The following is a 19,243-nucleotide window of genomic DNA, read 5'->3' as shown; positions in this document are numbered from 1 at the left end:
CCAATTACTTCTGCATTTAGCTATAGTTACTAAATATGACTTCCTTACCTACAGCAAATTTGCAGATTTTGCGGACAAACTTCCCCAGCAGGATCAAGCCTGCTTCCACGCTATCCTACAGGAGGAGAAACTAGTTTCGAGGACAACACCCCACTCCTCAGTGAACATGCCATGCACTTAACGCATGATCATCATGCGGAGGGATCATCATGCGGAGGGAGTCGTGGCTGCATACGTCAGGTTTCCCAAGGGAAGTCCAGATCACTAGAAGACCTCCTTTCAATGAGTAACCTCTTAATCAAAAGATTTGATGATTTCATCCATTCCCTCAGACTCCCAGAGCCACTCCACAATCACTGGATATCTACACACCAGCATCCAGCTGCAAGTTTTACTTGCCATAGAAATGGACTTCCTACTGCAAAAGGATAGGTCGTAGGAACAGGTTCTATCAGGGTATGAAGTTCTATTCCACCTATTTCCTAGTCCCCGAGAAGAGTGGTGGAGACTGGCTTGCATATGAAGCGATTGAGATGACAATGGTCGAAGATCAGTTTCGTATGGTCACCCTAGCAGCCATCGTTCCCTCATTAGAAAGAGGTATGTGGTTTATGGTTCTCGATATGCAGGATGCTTGCTTCCACATGGATGTTTATCCTACTCAGTTTCCTGAAATTCACGGGTGGCCTTCATCACTTCCAATACAGGATTCTACTGTTTGAACTCACAACTGCTCCATGGGTTTTCACCAAAGTTTTCTTAGTAGTGGCAGCCCACCTCCAGCACCAAGGGCTCCTTATTTTCCCTTATCTTGACAATTGGCTGCTAGCAGTGCAATTAAAAGGAAGGTTCATGCCTCAACCTCCATGTTACACTCACTCCTCTCCTCCCTGGAAGGTGAGCATAAACACTGAAAAATAGACTGAATTCTAGAAACTATGTGGGATCCATTGGGGCCCACATCAACATGATCTCAGCACATGCCCACTTGCTAGAGGTCAGGTTCCAGGCCCTACACGAGATGATTTCCAAGGTGATTTCCAGTCCTTCTGTTCCGGCCAGGACTTGCCTTTCTCTTCTTGGCCATGTGCTGTTTTCACTCATCTCTGCTTTTGCTTCCTACAACTGTGGTGCCAGATGACCTATTCTCCCATGCATCCTACTGACTGCATTCCCCACAGTTTTTTTCCTCCCTCTAGTGGTGGATGGACCCAGGTCAGATTGCATTAGGATACCCTTCTTTCCATCCTTCACAAGGATGACAATCATCACAGATGTGCTCGTCAGATGTGGCGCCCACATGGGCGAGCACTTGATGCAAGGGACTTGAACCACTCAAGAATCCTGGAAGTAAATCAACATCCTGAAACTTCGGGCAGTTCTGAGAGAGTATTTGCGCATTTCTCCCATCCATTCATTCCTGTCATATTCTCATCATCTGACACCACCACACTTTACTATCAACAAATAAGGGGGAACGACATGACTTGCTCTTTATGCAGAGGCAGTTCATCTTTGGGATTGGTGCATTGCCAACAAGGTCCTATTGTCAACTGCATGCTTTCCAAGGACTCAGTGTACACACAATGTACATTTTTGACCGCTGGTGGACTCAGACCAGGGACCTCTCTGCCTCCCATGTCAACAGTAAATGCACCCGGTGCTGCTCTGGGGTGGTGGGGGGGAGAGCTGGGCACTTCTTCCCAAGGCAATGCCCTAGTCATCCATTGGTCGAACCAGATCAATGTGCCTTTCCTCCCTACTGCTCCTGCCACATATCCTACACAAGATCGGATGGGAGAGAGCGACAGTCATTCTGATTGTCTTGTTGTGACCTCACCAGTTCTGGTTTCCTCTTCTCCAGATGTCAGTGTGTCCCCTGCTTCTGCTGGCACCTTTCCCAAAATTTCTTACACAACACAGCAGCAGGATCAGGCATCCTGATCCACAGACTCATCGCCTCGAAGCTTGGTTTTAGGATGGGCATGTTTGCTAGAGTGGGGATGTTGATCAGCATTACAAGATATCCCCTCAAGTAGCAGAGAAGAGTCCCCAATGCAGTCCTATAGGGCCAACTGGAAGTGTTCCACATGTTGGGCACTTGAGGTTAAAGCCCAAAAGAAGAGGGATGATCTCCTCTCCCTGAAGGCAGCAGGCCTTGCTCTCAACTCCATCATGATGCACATGGCACTGAGCTGTTTTCCACTGCCCTGTGGAAGGACACTTTTCTCATCCCTCGATTACTAGGTTTTAGAAGGGCCTCCTATAAACTTATCCTCCTGTTCAACCCATCACCCCCCAATGGGACCTCAACCTTGTCCTCATGGTTTTGAAAAAATTACCCTTTGAACCTCTGGCCTCCTGCTCCCTGTCTCTTCTCTAGGAAGGTAGCTATTACTTCCATAAGAAAGGTTGGCAAACTGGATGCCATTGTGGCAGACCTCCATTCCCTTACCACATTCCAATAAGGACAAAGTTGTATGCATCCTAAATTTCTGCCAGAGGTTGTATCCTGCTTTCATCTCAACCAACCTATACACTTATCTGCTTTCTTTCTGAAGCCTCATGCCTCAGTGGAGGAATGGTGCCTTCACTCCCCCGATGTCTCCTGGACCCTGGCTTTCTACCTTCAGAGGATGAGATCATTCAGAAAGTCCCCTAGGCTTTTTATTGCTGTAGCAATAAGGATTAAAGGGCAAGCGATCTCCATTCAGAGGATTTCTAAGTGGCTTCAGGGTGCATTTTGCTCTTAGAGAGACTGTCCCCGCCCCTTAGGGTATGAGCCCATTCCATGAGATTGCAAGCATCAATGACAGCTGCGCTTCACAACGTACCGGTTATGCACTTGTAAGATGGCCACGTGGAGTTCGGTTACATATCTTCTCTTCCCATTACTCCTTGGTGTGAGACTTTCTGCAATAGATGCCTCATTCAATGTGGCTGTTCTCCTCCGTTCCACAGTTCCATCTTCCTTGCACCCTCCTATCTAGGTACTGCTTGTTAATCATTGTTGGTGAAATACAATAAGGACCATCTCTCGAAGAAGAGGTCGAAGGCTTTGTCTAAAATGCAGCTTGTGTTATGTATCTTTAGTTGGCCCAGCAAGTTTCTATTCAGCAAAATTAAACTGAATATGGTGTCTTTCTGTTCCTGCAGAACGTTGTACATGAACTGAGGATAACCAACCAGGTGATTTATTTGAATCCACCAATTGAAGAATGCAGATATAAGCTCTATCAAGAAATGTTTTCCTGGAAGATGGTAATACTTTCACTACCCAGAATTCAAAGTCAAAGATATCAGGTAAGCATAATACATCTATTTATAGACCTAGTCAGATGGCTGTAACATGCAGTTGTATCCAAGTAATGTAATCTTAAATGGTTATTAAGGCCATTTTCCACTTTCAAAAATTGTTCAGCGTTTTCTGAACTTGGTACATGCAACTTATTTAATTGTTGGTTTTGTCAGGTGGGTGTACACTATGAATTGTCTGAGGAAGAGAAGTTCTATCGGAATGCCCTAACACGGATGCCTGATGGTCCTGCAGCGCTGGAAGAGTCTTATTCTGCTGTTATGGGCATTGTGACAGAGGTTGAACAGTATGTTAAGGTAGGATGTGATTTCTGATTTTGTTGGAAATTGTGGAATAACTAAATACACATTTGGTGGTAGTGACCTTTAATTAAAGATATAGAAGAGCTCTTCTAAATTCAACAAAGTTACCAGTTAACTGATTTAATGGGGATTATGTAGTGTAATGGGGATAGTAATATAAATAATAAAAGTAACTGGTACATGAAGTTTATGTACTTATTCATAGGTGTGGCTGCAGTACCAATGCTTATGGGATATGCAAGCTGAAAACATATACAACCGTCTTGGAGAAGATTTAAATAAGTGGCAAGCTCTCTTAGTTCAGATAAGGAAAGCCAGAGGAACCTTTGACAATGCAGAAACCAGGAAGGAATTTGGACCTGTTATCATAGACTATGGAAAGGTAAGAACTTGAAACTTTCATGCACTTTGTAAAGTAACGGGCAGAAATAAATTTTAGAATGGACTTATAGAGGATAAAATGAGACTTCGTAACTAAGAGCAATACTCATAAACTTTCTTGATTGTAGGTACAATCTAAGGTGAATTTGAAATATGACTCTTGGCATAAGGAAGTACTCAGTAAATTTGGCCAAATGCTGGGTCAGAACATGACAGAGTTCCACTCACAAATTTCTAAGGTAAGAAAAGAAAAGTCCAAACAATGATTTTTTTATTACAAGATCAACTTACTACATCCACTTTTAAAATACTCCGTGTCTTTTCCTCTAACAGTCCCGTCAAGAGTTGGAGCAACATTCAGTGGATACAGCTAGCACATCAGATGCAGTGACATTCATCACATATGTACAGTCCCTGAAACGTAAAATCAAGCAGTTTGAGAAACAAGTTGAGGTAAGTTGTCACTTTCTTACTAACATCTTTTCTGGAAATCTTGTAGCTTTTTTTTACAGCTAGTATACAATTGATCATGACCAGTCTAATCTCACTAAGAGAAACCCTGTTTCTAATTCCCTGTCTTAGTAACTTCTAGATAAACGCGTTCAAACCAAGATTCTATAGTGAGCCTTACTGAGTTTACTTTATATTTCTGAGGGTTCTTTATGCTGATCTATTGATATCTCTTTAGACTTCTGGGTATCTGAATTTCTAATTGAACTTCTAGCTAACAAAGACATTAAAATAGGTTACCTTATAATAGCATTTGTGTGGATTGTAGCTTTACCGCAATGGTCAACGCTTGCTAGAGAAACAGAGGTTCCAGTTCCCTTCCTCCTGGTTATACATTGACAACATTGAAGGGGAGTGGGGTGCTTTCAATGACATCATGCGTCGCAAGGATTCTGCCATTCAGCAACAAGTAGCAAACTTGCAAATGAAGATAGTTCAAGAGGATCGAGCCGTGGAGAGCCGTACAACTGACCTGCTGACAGATTGGGAGAAAACCAAGCCTGTGACAGTAAGTTTTTTTTGGATCTGCTTTGCTGAACCCAATATAGACAGTTTGCATTCTGTAACAAACAGGTTTTTCAGTAAATCCTGAAATAGACTAAGGGGGCCGAACTGTTTTGTTTCCTTTAGATTTTGATGCAGAAATGTGAATCCCCTCTCTAGGAAGTTTTCTTGTGACTTGGCAGAAAAGTTCTTGGTTTAAAACTCCAACACTTTCCATCATCTTAACTTGCATTTTAAAACAGAAACGCCTCTTTAATAACTTCATTTTTATAAACTTAGTTAGTTGTAAGCAGGGTGCACTTTATAGAGCATTGTGAGAGAGGAAGGATGTTGTTGAGCCTGTATCCTACAGTAAATGTTACTAGCTTCTGCTTAAAAAAATCTTTTCTGACAAGACGATTCTTTAGATCAGTAGTCCCCAAACTTTTTTTGCTCCATGATCCCCCCCCTTCCTCCCCAACCCAATCTGCCTCTGTCCCCCCCAGGAGTCAGAGCTGTGACCGGGGCCAGAAGTGGGGCTGGGGGCAGTAGTGGGATTAGGAGCTGTGGCCAGGACCTGGGTCCAAATAACACAGCGCCCAGCCAGGAGCGGAAGTGGAGTGGGGGGGGCCAAGGCCAGGGTCGAGCTGGGGGCAAAGCAGGGCTGGATGGTGCTCCCTTCTTGCACCACATGAGGGCTGGGCCGGGCCCTGCTGCACTCCCCTGCATGTTCTTCCAGAGGGTGTGCCCCACCATTTGGGGATCACTGCTTTAGAAGCTTATCCAGGGAAGGGATCAGTAACTCGTGCCCAGATCTGCCAGGGAAATTGAAAACTTCTTAAAGCAGAAGAGATGGCCTGGATTCTGATGCTAATCAGAAGTAGCTTCTGCACAGATTTAAGTTATGATCCCTTAACTCTTAACCCTGTGCTTCTTTCTAGGGAAACTTGCGTCCAGAGGAAGCTCTTCAAACACTTACAATTTACGAAGGAAAATTTGGTAGGTTGAAAGATGATCGTGAGAAATGTGCAAAGGCCAAAGAAGCCCTTGAGCTAACAGATACAGGACTACTCAGTGGCAGTGAAGAACGTGTGCAGGTACAAGCTGTTTTTAAAAATCAATGTATTTGGTGCTTGCAGATGGTTCTGGACAGTTGACCTCTTGTAGGCAGAAATCCTTTTCTTCATTCATAAAGAAGGCATAGCAGTGAATGATTCTCCCTTCATACTGCCCTGTCAATGTACCTTAACCTTAACTAGAATGGTCCACACCTAGGGGGTGAGTTATTCTCTCAGTACCCATTCAGCCCTTGGCTTTTCCATTGACACTGCCCTCAAGTGCTCGTGGTTGTGGCTTTAAAAGATGATGTAGAAATCTGGCCTCTACACTAATCAGAGATGAGACTAAAGGCTTGTCTATGTAGCAAGGAACTTCTAAGTCGTATTATGCTAAACCATGCTCCAGGATTTTCAAGGCACTGTAGCAGCATCCACATGGGACGTTACTGCAAGGCAAATTTGATATACTGCAAGTGTTCACCCTTGCGTGCTGTGCAGTAACTTGCCCTTACTTGGCTACTGAGCAGCCAACATTTGGTAACTCTTTTTGGGCTACTATAGATGCACTAGAACCAGCAAGCTAGGGTCAAGACTCTGTCCAGTTACCAGTACCCTGACGAAGATCCCGTCTGCATAATTTATTTAAGAAGTCGTCTGTCTACTTATATCATCTAGCCTTTCTATATAACTGACCAAAGTTTAAGGTATCCCTTTGTGCTGTAGGTAGCTTTAGAAGAGTTACAAGACCTCAAAGGAGTTTGGTCTGAGCTTTCCAAGGTCTGGGAGCAGATTGATCAGATGAAGGAGCAGCCATGGGTTTCCGTACAGCCTCGCAAGGTATCTTTTTTTTTTTTATTCCATATGTAGAAAGCATAACTCTGCTATTAGACTCTTGCCCTTAGAGGCAAAAATACATTGAAAGTGAGCCAGAACCTGTTGCGTGGTGCTTTTGTACCTACTTTTTTGGCATATGAAAAATAGAATTAATAACTGAGAAAGCAGCTTCTATCTTAATCTAATCTGCAGCACTCTGGCAGAAATAACTTTCTCTCTTAACTGAAGCTTCAACAGTCAGGCTAACAAAATAAAACTTGAAAAATTATCAGGATTGCAGAAACTGCACATCTTCAAATATAGTGAATTATAGGCTACATCTGCAGAGGACAAGAATTCATGCTGTTTGTTCCTTGAAATTAAGTTGATCTAAATTAACACTTTTTCTCAAATTCTTAGAATCATAGAAATTAGGGTTGGAAAGGACCTCAGGCGGTCATCTAGTTCAAACCCTGCTCAAAGCAGGACCAGCCCCAACTAAATCATCCCAGCCAGGGCTTTCTCAAGCTGGGCCTTAAAAACCTCTAATGATGGAGACTTCTCCACCTCCCTAGGTAGCCCATTCCAGTGCTTCAGTACCCTCATGGTGAAAAAGCTTTTCCTAATATCCAACCTAGACCTCTCCCACTGCAACTTGAGACCATTGCTCTTAGTTCCATACTTCCTGGAATCCCCTTTAAAGGCTGCTATTAAATCCACCTCCATTCTTCTCTTCTGAAGACCAAACAAGCCTAGTTCCCTCAGCCTCTCCTTAAGTCATGTGCTCTAGCCCCCAATCATTTTTGTTGTCTTCCACTGGGCTCTTTCCAGTTTGTCCACATCCTTTCTGTAGTGGGGGGCCCAAAACTGGACACAGTACTCCAAATGAGGCCTCACCAGTGCCAAATAGAGGGGAATAATCACTTCCCTCAATCCACTGGCAATGCTTCTACCAGTGCAGCCCAATATGCTGTTAGCCTTCTTGGCAATAACAGCACACTATTGACTCGTATATCCAGCTCCTTGTCCACTGTAATCCCCAGGTCCCTTTCTGCAGAACTGCTGTCTAGCCAGTCGGTCCCGTCTGTAGCAGTGCATGGGATTCTTCCGTCTTAAGTGCAGGACTCTGCACTTGTGTGTGTTGAACCTCATCCGATGTCTTTTGGCCCAATCCTCTAATTTGCCTAGGTCACTCTGTATCCCATCCCTACCCTTCAGAGTATCTACCACTCCCCCTAGCTTAGTGTCATCTGCAAACTTGCTGAGGATGCAGTCCACCTCATCCTCCAGATCATTAATGAAGATGTTGAACAAAACCAGTCCCAGCACCAACCCTTGGGGTGCTCTGATTGTTACCAGCTGCCAACTAGACATGAAGTCGTTGATCACTACCCATTGAGCCAAAGTCAAGGTATATCATGTTCACCGCTTCCCCCACATCCACAGAGCCAGTCACTTCATAGAAGGCAATCAGGTTGGTCAGACATGACTTGCCCTTGGTGAATCCATGCTGACTGTTCCTGATCACCTTCCTCTCTTCCAAGTGCCTCAAAATAAATTTCTTGAGGACATGCTCCATGATTTTTCCAGGGACTAAGGTGGGGCTGACTGGTCTGCTGTTCCCTGGATCCTCCTTCCCTTTTTTGAAGATGGGCACTACATTTGCCTTTTTCAATCATCTGGGACCTCCCCCAATCACCACAAGTTTTGAAAGATAATGGCCAATGGCTTTGCAATCACATAAGCCAACTCCCTCAGCACCCTTGGATGCATTGCATTCAGCCCCATGGACTTGTGCATGTCCAGCCTTTCTACACAGTCCTGAACCTGTTCTTTCAGCACTGAGGGATGTTCACCTTCTCCCCATCCTGTGCTGCCCAATGCAGTAAAGTGGTAGCTGACCTTGTCTGTGAAGACAGAGGCAAAAAGCATTGAGTACTTCAGCTTTTTCTGCGTCATTTGTCTCTAGGTTGATTCCCCATTCTGTAAGAGGCCCATGCTTTCCCTGACCACCTTGTTACTAATATATTTGTAGAAACCCATCTTGTTACGCTTCACGTCCCTTGCTAGCTGCAACTCCAATTGTGCTTTGGCCTTCCTGATTTCACTCCTGCATGGTCAAGCAGTATTTGTATACTACTCCCTAGTCATCTGACAAGATTCCACTTCTTGTAAGCTTCCTTATTGTGTTTAAGCTCACTGAAAATTTCTTTAAGCCAAGCTGGTTGCCTGCCTTATTTGCTATTCTTTCTGCACATTGGCGTGGTTTGTTCCTGCACCCTCAATAAGGTTTCTTTAAAATACAGCCAGCTTTCTTGGCTTTCTTCCCTTCATTAGTTTCCCAGGGGATCTGCCCGACAGCTCCCTGAGGGAGTCAGTCTGCTTTTCTGAAGTCCAGGGTCCGTATTCTGCTGTTCTCTTTTTGTCCAGCTTCACTGATGAAAAGCTGTTGCACATTTATATATTCAAGCTGGGACATCTCTAGTGACTAGAGAATCCACCCTAAAATGAGGCTTCTCCCTCTTATCTGTAGGAAACTCTCACAATTTCATGACCACTATGATCTAGTATAAAATTACTTAATGCTTTGCAACTCTGATGATCAAGGGATAGAGAACACTAGCATTGTCCCAACGGTCACATTCATGAGTTAAGTTTAAAGCAGTACTGTTGATTCCATGTAATCTGCTGGGGTGGGATATATCCACAGAAGCTTGGAGAATCTGTTGGAATGATGGGGTTTTAAGTGGCAGTTGAATATTTTCATACATTTAGTGTTTGGCTTGCCTGCCTTGTGTATATAGCTATATTTATTGTTTGCAAAATTAGCAGCATAAGTGTGATTAATATTACCTAAGGGTGATTCTCCCGTTCTTAAAGAACTGTTTTTAGTAAAATGTTAAGATGACAAATTGTAAGTAAAACTGAAACAATCACTCTAGTAACTGGATAGTACAGTTATAATGTTGCTAGTAGATGAATTCTTTCATGGCTTCTGTATTTTACTGACAGCTTAGACAAAATTTGGATGGCTTACTGAACCAGTTGAAAAATTTCCCTGCTCGTTTGCGGCAGTATGCCTCCTATGAATATGTTCAGAGACTTCTGAAGGGTTACATGAAGGTAAGCTGCACTTAATTTTTTTAATTTAGTTATTAAGTGTAAGTGCATACATTAACTTACTATGTACTGTCTGTCCTTGTAGATAAACATGTTGGTGATTGAACTGAAATCTGAGGCTCTTAAAGATCGTCACTGGAAGCAGCTGATGAAGAGACTTCATGTTAACTGGGTTGTTTCTGAACTAACCCTGGGACAGATCTGGGATGTTGACTTGCAGAAAAATGAAGCAATTGTCAAAGATGTGCTCCTTGTGGCTCAGGGAGAGATGGCTTTGGAAGAGTTTTTGAAACAGGCTAGTATTATCATTATATATACACTAGACTTGTTGTGCAGGATAGGTTTTAGAAATGTAACAATTTGCTGACAATTATGTAACAAGTAAGATTTTGGATACCCAGGATGGTAAAAGTGAAATGCTTTAGATCTTCACCATATATTTTTTGTTCTAAATAACTGAGTAAATTTAATATAAAAACTGACACAACATGAAACTGCAGAGGTACTACTGTATTTAGGTTTTATATTAAGTTTTGTACGTTTGCTGAAAGTAGTGTGACTTAAACTTAAAGATAACTATTATTTTAAATAGAACACTCAATTACACAAACATTGTTACTCTTCCAAGTGAGTCGGTTCATTAAGACTGCCTTCTGTAATTTCATTTTAGTTACTGCAATACATAACTCTCACCCACAAGACATAATATCTTTCACCATATGATTCATAGTAGTCTAAGGATTGTAGGTTCATGTGCTCTGAAAAAGATAAGAATCAAGCTCATATAACCTCATTTCTACATTTCTCATTCTATAAAAATGGAATAAATGTAATAGAATGAAAATATCAGGAGTTCATAACCTGGCTGCTTTTTTCTTAAAGATAAGAGAAGTGTGGAACACTTACGAACTGGATTTGGTTAACTATCAGAACAAATGCCGTTTGATTCGGGGCTGGGATGATCTCTTCAACAAGGTCAAAGAGCACATCAACAGTGTGTCTGCCATGAAGTTATCACCATACTACAAGGTATAATGTAAAATTACTTTTCTTTTTTCAATTATCTTTGGCTCCCTCCTTGTTTTAGTGTGCTTTTCCTAGTGTACATTGGTTCAGCTAGCATCTTATGTGCCAAGTTTGACAAATTACTAGGTGTATAAGTGCGATTATATCTTTATAGCTTAAACCAAACTTACAAATATTCATATACAAGTCAGCATGATTTTAAGAAGTTAGTCAAGTTACAATAATCAAGCTAGTTTAAGAATTGAATTGGAAGTAATTTTGTAAGATAATCTGAATGTTTTCTTTAACATTTAGGTGTTTGAGGAAGATGCTCTTAGCTGGGAAGACAAATTGAATCGTATCATGGCACTCTTTGATGTCTGGATAGATGTCCAAAGGCGATGGGTCTACTTGGAGGGTATCTTTACTGGTAGTGCTGATATTAAGCACTTGCTGCCTGTTGAAACACAGAGGTTTCAGAGGTATACTTTAATTTGGATTTGTGTGAAATTCTCAGTTACGTTTCAGGGCAAGCTGTATCATTGAGTTTCTTCCCCTCCTGGCCCTTCTTAGCACCCCTGCCAAGTGATAGGCCTGTACATCTCTCACCATGAATCCTATGATTCACCCCCACTTTTGCTCTGGCGACCCAGAGCAAAATACTCCTGTTCACCGATAATGTTCTCAACAGGTCTATCTGGGTTTTGGCCCCTGCTGCAGAATTTGGAAGCCTATGACTAGTATGAGTATAGTGACTGAACAGCTTGTTCATATGGATAAAGCTTTTGTTTAGCACATCAGAGGAAAAGGGTTAGAACAATTCAAGACCTGTAGACCTATAATCGATTTAGAGATCTTAACCTTTCCTTGCAAGTTTAGATGGCCCCTTTTGTCCCACCTATCCCCTAGAAATGGGCCTAGGCAGGCAGACTGCATCCTAGCAGCCTCTGCCTGTGTCTAATGCTCATTTGGTGTCTCCCACCCTGAGCTAACAATCAGTCTTTTTTATCTATTTCAAAGTCTTTTCCTGGGTTCAGGTGTCCCAGGAAAATCAGACGTGCAGTTCCCGGAGAGTCAATGGTAGACATTAGCAGTAGATTTACTGTATGGTCCATTTGAACACCGTTAATTGAGTTAATCATTCTGGTTCCTAGTTGTGTGGAGAACTCCAGCTAAAATTAATCTTTAGTTTCATAAAGCCAGCCACACCATAATTCTCACACAATATTAATAAAATTAAAGATATCGCCCATTCTTTTCACACTCAGTATCTAAACTTGTACTATTGTATCCCACATTTAAAGTGTGCTTAATATTTTTCTCACTCTGACTTGCAGCATCAGTACTGAGTTTCTGGCACTTATGAAAAAGGTATCCAAATCTCCCCTTGTGATGGATGTTCTTAACATCCAAGGTGTACAAAGGTCCCTGGAGAGATTAGCAGACTTGCTTGGAAAGATCCAGAAAGCATTGGGAGAATACCTGGAGAGGGAGAGATCCTCTTTTCCTCGGTATGAAACTTCATCTCCTCAACCAATTGTGTTGGAATAAACTCCAATATGAAAGATGTTTGTTTGCACACTAGTGCCTAAGTACTTCTTTTTATTGTGTTCCTCTAGCAATATTGTAGTGCATATGCAGATATCAAAACACGACTGCTTTGGAAATGTAAAAAAATCTAAAGGTTGAACAATTTAGTCATGTTATGGTCCCATTTCCTGGGAAGTGACAAACTTCAGTTTCTTTGTATGGGTCACTTGTGACTAGTAACTTAAATGGCATAACTTGAATATAAATATTGCTTGATAGTCTGTTTCACCTGTTACAGAATAATGAATTTCTAGAATTCAGTTTTGTTTAATTAAACTAAATGAACTTCCAGGAATCTCTCTAACCAAATACCAAAGTTTAAGAACTGTCTCATTCTATATTTGAATCATGCTGCATTCTGTTTCACCTTCAGTCCTTACTTGTGAGGTGCTTAGATTGCAGATCTAAACACAAACACAACCTCAACCTCCATATCAAGCATGTGTTCAGAGTGGGAGCTTTGCTGCCTAATAGTCTTTCAATACTTGGCATACATCTGCTAATGAGGTGTTAAAGTGGGAGAGAAAAATCAGACTGAAAACTGGTGCTGAGAATAAGCCCTGATAAACTGAGGAGTATGTATGGAGGAAGGGAAGTATGCAGTATTGCACAATTCAGCAGACATTTCCCCAATTTTAGAATGGTTATAGAGGGTTCAAGTCAATATATTAATTCTGGGCTTTCAATTAAGGACCTGTCAATTTGGGGGGAAAAAAAATTCAGTGCTTTTAGAAAAAACAAACCACTAGTCCACAAGCTTTAACTTTGTCTCTACTAGGTTCTACTTCGTTGGTGATGAGGATTTGCTTGAAATCATAGGAAACAGCAAGAATGTAGCTAAGCTGCAGAAACACTTCAAGAAAATGTTTGCTGGAGTGTCTAGCATTATCCTTAATGAAGATAACTCTGTTGTTCTGGGAATCTCATCACGTGAAGGAGAGGAGGTAGAGCTGCATCTTCAGGGTTTTTTGCAAACTTACCAACCTGGTCTAAATTAAAACTAGAGTTACACTTTAAATTTAATTCTTTCAGGTGCTGTTCAAAACACCTGTGTCTATCACAGAACATCCTAAGATCAATGAATGGCTCACACTTGTTGAAAAAGAAATGAGGTTCACACTTGCGAAGCTGCTTGCTGAGTCTGTTACTGAAGTAGAATTCTTTGGTAAAGCAACCTCAATTGATCCAGTTACCTATATTTCTTGGATTGATAAATATCAGGTATTCATCTTCATTTTTGTATAACCAAACTATAAATATACTTTTGTGGGAGGAACAACTTCTAGCAAAATCTAACTTCATTTTAAATGTTCAGGCCCAGCTTGTTGTCCTGTCAGCCCAAATTGCGTGGTCAGAGAATGTGGAAACTGCTCTGAATGGCATGAGTGATGGAGAGGACAGCAGTCCTTTGCACTCCGTGCTGGCTAATGTTGAGGTCACACTGAATGTGTTAGCAGACTCTGTGTTGATGGAACAGCCACCTCTCCGAAGGAGGAAATTGGAACACTTGGTAAGTAATACCCTCATCTCCACCCTTAAATAGTCATTCTGTCTTTGAAAAATTGAAACACCAATCTGTCCATCTTGAAATCATGAAACTGACACCTAGAAAAAACTAAAATGTTCCCATCAAGCTTTCTTGAACAGATGAACTGCTGTTTCTGTAGACAGCATTACATATGTCTGATGTGAAATAACTCCTATAAACCTACTGCATATGTCAGTGCAGCATAAGACTCTGAGGGATTATTTAGTGAATAGAAACAACTCTTCCAATTCTTGGGATATACCACTCAATCTCTTATTCTGAGTAGATAAGATATATGAATCTAGACTTTATAGTACCTTTTATCATCTGTGTATGTACATGGTCTCTATCATAGTATCTGAGCTCCTTCAGCTGTTAAACTGCCTTCCAACTTATGGTAGAAATACCTTAATTTAAAAGTTCTGTTTGTGTGAGGGGCTATCATAGGCATGTGAAGAATCAGTTGAAGAAATAAGAAGGTTTTTTGCATTTAGCTATGAAAGTCTTAAGTCATCACTTCTTACCTAATGAAGTCCATAGCATAACTCCATAGCATAACTTCTAAGAAGCTATTCTGGTGGAAAGAGTGCAACTGACAATCTCTCCTGTTGTTCAGAGGCTTCCATAAAAGAAATCTTGATCTAAACTTCTAATTGGAGAGCAAGTGTAGAGTGCATATCGACAGCATGGTGTTTGTGGCAGTCTGTGCTGCCAAGCAGCTAGACTGCTGTGTTTTTTACAAGTTGAAGTTTTCACATGGGGTGTGGCTTCACTGCTAGATCTGACTTACAATATTCAAATCTATGGACCTTCAGCCTTACCATGTCCAACTATGTACTGATACAATGAGGTGCAAACTTCTGGCTTGTTGCAGATGAAAGTTGACTTTTTTGTGCCTTGGGAATTCAAAAGGATTCAAGGCTAGTGATAAATTAGTCTGAGGGGACAATGCCCTCCATAGTGAAGTCTTAGAGGAAGCAGGTTCTTGGTAGATGAGAAATGATTCCAGCATCTCAGTCTTGGCTGGGTTTAGCTCTAGTCAGATACTCTTCATTCAGCTGCTGATTCCAGCTACTGAAAGCTGGGAATGGCGGCTTTATATAGATTTTGAATAACTTGTGGACCTCATAGGTGAGGGCTCTGGGTATGGTGGGGAGGGATGTAGAAACAGTCTGCACTTGGAGTTTCTTCGAGGAAAACATGAGCTGGCTTAAGGGCATTCTCATTCATCACTACAGCTTCTTGGAGGCAGATAGGAATACCTGGTGACTAACAATATTCTGTGTCAGAGAGGTCTAGCAGGATGAGTGTGGATGTGCTTCCTTTTTCTGCTTGTGGACAGGAAAAGGTTATCCATAAGGACAGTTCATGTGGCCTCAGAACCGTATCTTGGCTTGAAGTTTGACTGAGAAGAATCCTGGCCATGCCAGACGTCTTTTTTTTTTTTTTTTTTTTTTTTTTTTTTTTACTAGCTCCTCCTTTCTCCAAGCTAGAGGTTTGATATGAGGTGGTGTCTTCTAGTACCAAACAATGGCTTTTCATAAACTGAAGTGCACTGAGGCATGGTATGACCTGTCCATGCCTAGGGTAGACCACCTGAATATGCCAAGGGTAGGGCAAGCTGCAAAAGGAGCAAATTCTCCCACCAGTGCTGGGACAACACTGAAGTTAAACTCCCCAACCAGCCACAAACCATGCTTCTAATTTCTCACTGGTTATCAAGAAGCTAAAACAAAAAAATACACTGCCTCCTTTACTGTATTTCAGTCTCTGGCTCCCACCATCTGCCAGTAGGTCCCATAAAGAGAGAAGTTTTTAAAAACTCTGTGCTCTGTACCAAAAAGTTCTCCTGACCCCAAAGGGTCAGCCACATTACCAGATCAATATAAGTTTGGATCTTACCTAAAATACCACGCTGCCAGCCAATCCTTTAGTTACTAAAGATTTATTATAAAAGGAAAGAAATATACAAGGCAAGAGGTGTTATATGATTAAAGCAATCAGATGCATTCAAATTATTTGAAAGTCCATATATATCCGGTTTCAGTAGAATCGTGGAGTTTGCAGACATGTATAGTCCCTCTGGTGTACACCCAGTATCTGGATGGGTCTCAGTCCTTTGTTTCACAGCTTCAGTTGCAGATTAGTTGATCCAGAGTTAGGAAGCAGGAATGAAGACTGAAGACAATATATGGATTTGGTGCAGCTGCCTTTTATATTAGAGTACCATGTGGCTTGTTTCAAATACAAGCCCTCAGCACATGGCATAGAAAAGCCTCTGAGAGAATCCCCTGTTCATAGGGCATGTTCTTATTGCTTACATATCCTGGTGACTCATCAGGTGTAGCCCTGGCTTCTCTCCCTGGACTCCTTGTACCCATGAGTTCCCTTAATGGGCCATTAAGTAGACTAATGCTGCTGCCGTCCTGTCTGGAGTGTCACCCAGAAACACAGCACGTGTTGAAATACAGATACATCAAACATATCCATAACTTCAGTAAAAATATGATACATACAAACAATATCCTCATCCTTAGCAGATTATAGCTTTTAAAACGGTACCTGACATGGCATCTCATATGAATTATTGTAATAGTGATGCTAAATATCATAAATGGTCCCCCTAATCCAGACAACATCACACATGGTAAAACTGTTTCATTAGAGTACATGACTGTTTCTAGTGGTGGATGTTAATGAGCTGCTTGTTCTCCAGATTACAGAATTAGTGCACCAAAGAGATGTTACAAGATCACTAATCAAAAGTAAGATTGACAACGCCAAATCGTTTGAGTGGCTCAGCCAGATGCGATTCTACTTTGACCCAAAACAGACAGATGTGTTGCAGCAGCTGTCCATTCAGATGGCAAATGCCAAATTCAACTATGGCTTTGAGTATCTTGGTGTTCAGGATAAGCTAGTTCAGACTCCTCTTACTGACCGCTGTTACCTGACAATGACACAAGCCTTGGAGGCAAGACTTGGGGGTTCACCATTTGGTAAGTTTTTGTACTTATTCCATTTGTGTCGTCTGTTAAATGTAAAGACTGAAGTTCATCAATTATAAAATCAATAAAGTAACTTCCATAATTTGAAACTCCAGTTTTGAAAAATGAGCAACACTTAAACTCTAGATGTTAATATTGTCAGTTTAGTGCCTATGAAGCGGCTAATGTATTTATCCCTTTCTAAAAACAGGTCCTGCTGGTACTGGTAAAACAGAATCTGTAAAGGCCCTTGGACACCAGCTTGGCCGGTTTGTTCTGGTTTTCAACTGTGATGAAACATTTGACTTCCAGGTAAAGTATCTTTCATTTAACATGAGAACATTCTTCATTTTAGGTTCTCATTAATAGGTCTTTTAAGCTTGTCGATTTCAAAATGTGTTTGAAAATTTTTTCTTGTATCAGTTAAAATAGATTCTGGTTACTTTATTGTGCATCACAGGATCTCACTACCACCTAAAACAGAATAGGGTTAGATGCTGCCTGCTTTGTTTTAGATGGTAATTTAGCAAGGAAAAATCTGAAATAAAAGCTTTTAGGAAGGCAACTTAAAATATTTTCAAACTACAGTTTTCCGTTACTGTCCCTCGGTCATATTGTGCACTAGTTGTGCTGACCGATTGAGATAGACCTACTTTGATGGAAATAAAGTATGTGTAACAGACTGACACCTAATGGATATGTTGCTGTGCTTACTTGTCTCAAACAACTTTGATATATTGCAGCATCTGAATTACCTTTAAATTCTGATGCAGGTTTAAGAATATACTTGCAAAGATTTTAGAATTATTCACTAACTGGCTTCCTAAAGAGGAGCGAAGGTTGCGTTAGCAGTACTTCATACATTCCAGAATATGGAAGTTGGCATTCAAAAACTGAAACATCTGAGAAGATGTATGTCTCCACAAAATGTGAATCTTAAATGGGAGGTACAAAGTTGGAAGAGAATTGTGTTGACAATCAGGACCAGCTGTGCAAGTGCATGCCCCTGTCCCTCACTTACTGTTCAAATGACCAGCTTTTCCTATTGATTATACCTCTGGTGCTTATAATTACTCAAAGCTGAAGTTGCAACTTTGTACAAACTCTGGAGTGGTAGATAGAGAAGTCTTTAGTTGAAAGCATACAGATTCTCATCTGATACATGCATGTGTGCGCACGTGCACATACACACAAAGTAGGAGGCTAATATATGTAAGCACAAGCCTATTCAGTCTACACTAATTCCTCTATGTACAGGAAAGAATAACCAATGTAACTTTTTCTGTGTGTTTTGTGTGTGATCTTCTCTTTTCCTTGACCTACAGGCAATGGGACGCATCTTCGTGGGGCTCTGTCAAGTGGGCGCCTGGGGCTGCTTTGATGAGTTCAACAGACTTGAGGAGCGTATGCTTTCTGCTGTTTCTCAGCAGGTTCAGTGCATCCAGGAAGCCTTGCGAGAACATTCCAATCCAAATTATGACAAGAGTATGCAACTTTCATTTGTTTTGTATCCTTTTCTGTCGAAAGAATGCCCTCACTTACATGTCTGAAGTGGGGCCTTTTGAGATCTCCTTGATCAGTTACTCCCAGATTGGCCAGGGTTTCTTTGGTACATTTTTAAATGTAACTTAAACATTAAACAATTAAAGGAAGTGGCTTTCAGTTGACATGCAGTTACTTTCAATATTGTGTGACTTTAGTGTAATGGTAGAAAAAATGTTTGACTATTTGTACCATTCAACCAAGTATACAGGATACTAAAAGTGAAGTGTATACTACTGGAGTTGATAGCTAATTAGAGGGAGACAGTCAACTGTAACTAAAAATACTGAAGTGTGTGTGTATGAACTACTTTCAGCTTCCACAACTATTACTTGTGAGCTGCTGAACAAACAAGTTAAAGTGAGCCCAGACATGGCTATCTTCATCACCATGAATCCTGGTTATGCGGGTAGATCAAATCTTCCAGACAACTTGAAGAAGCTGTTCCGTAGCTTGGCGATGACAAAGCCAGACCGCCAGCTGATTGCCCAGGTCATGTTGTACTCCCAGGGTTTCCGTACTGCTGAAGTGCTTGCCAATAAGATTGTTCCATTCTTCAAGTAAGTAATAGTCACATTAAACAAATCTGGCCCAAACCATTAAAAGAG

The 19,243-nt window shown here is 41.3% G+C and overlaps 1 protein-coding gene across 2 annotated transcripts in view; it reads left to right on the top strand.

Moving 5' to 3' along the window:
* DYNC1H1 (dynein cytoplasmic 1 heavy chain 1) overlaps window positions 1–19,243 on the top strand; it is a 76,583-nt gene that overhangs the window by 17,500 nt on the left and 39,840 nt on the right. For both annotated transcript variants that reach the window (XM_067555040.1, XM_067555039.1), the window contains exons 11-30: window positions 3,157–3,303; window positions 3,472–3,612; window positions 3,824–4,000; window positions 4,128–4,238; window positions 4,333–4,452; window positions 4,778–5,017; window positions 5,934–6,089; window positions 6,774–6,887; window positions 9,876–9,986; window positions 10,069–10,278; window positions 10,866–11,012; window positions 11,304–11,470; window positions 12,326–12,499; window positions 13,357–13,522; window positions 13,611–13,799; window positions 13,894–14,088; window positions 16,823–17,105; window positions 17,305–17,405; window positions 18,419–18,578; window positions 18,952–19,195. In XM_067555040.1, coding sequence (XP_067411141.1) covers window positions 3,157–3,303; window positions 3,472–3,612; window positions 3,824–4,000; window positions 4,128–4,238; window positions 4,333–4,452; window positions 4,778–5,017; window positions 5,934–6,089; window positions 6,774–6,887; window positions 9,876–9,986; window positions 10,069–10,278; window positions 10,866–11,012; window positions 11,304–11,470; window positions 12,326–12,499; window positions 13,357–13,522; window positions 13,611–13,799; window positions 13,894–14,088; window positions 16,823–17,105; window positions 17,305–17,405; window positions 18,419–18,578; window positions 18,952–19,195 — 3,353 coding nt within the window. The remainder of the gene's footprint in view (window positions 1–3,156; window positions 3,304–3,471; window positions 3,613–3,823; window positions 4,001–4,127; window positions 4,239–4,332; window positions 4,453–4,777; window positions 5,018–5,933; window positions 6,090–6,773; window positions 6,888–9,875; window positions 9,987–10,068; window positions 10,279–10,865; window positions 11,013–11,303; window positions 11,471–12,325; window positions 12,500–13,356; window positions 13,523–13,610; window positions 13,800–13,893; window positions 14,089–16,822; window positions 17,106–17,304; window positions 17,406–18,418; window positions 18,579–18,951; window positions 19,196–19,243) is intronic.

This window comes from Emydura macquarii, unplaced genomic scaffold (assembly GCF_026122565.2).
Source record: "Emydura macquarii macquarii isolate MOO-44397 ecotype Brisbane River unplaced genomic scaffold, CSIRO-AGI_Emac_v2 contig_1551, whole genome shotgun sequence".
NCBI classification, from domain to species: Eukaryota; Metazoa; Chordata; order Testudines; family Chelidae; genus Emydura; species Emydura macquarii.
The sequence above is the reverse complement of the archived record's forward strand: the minus strand, read 5'-3'. Positions and strand labels throughout refer to the sequence as shown.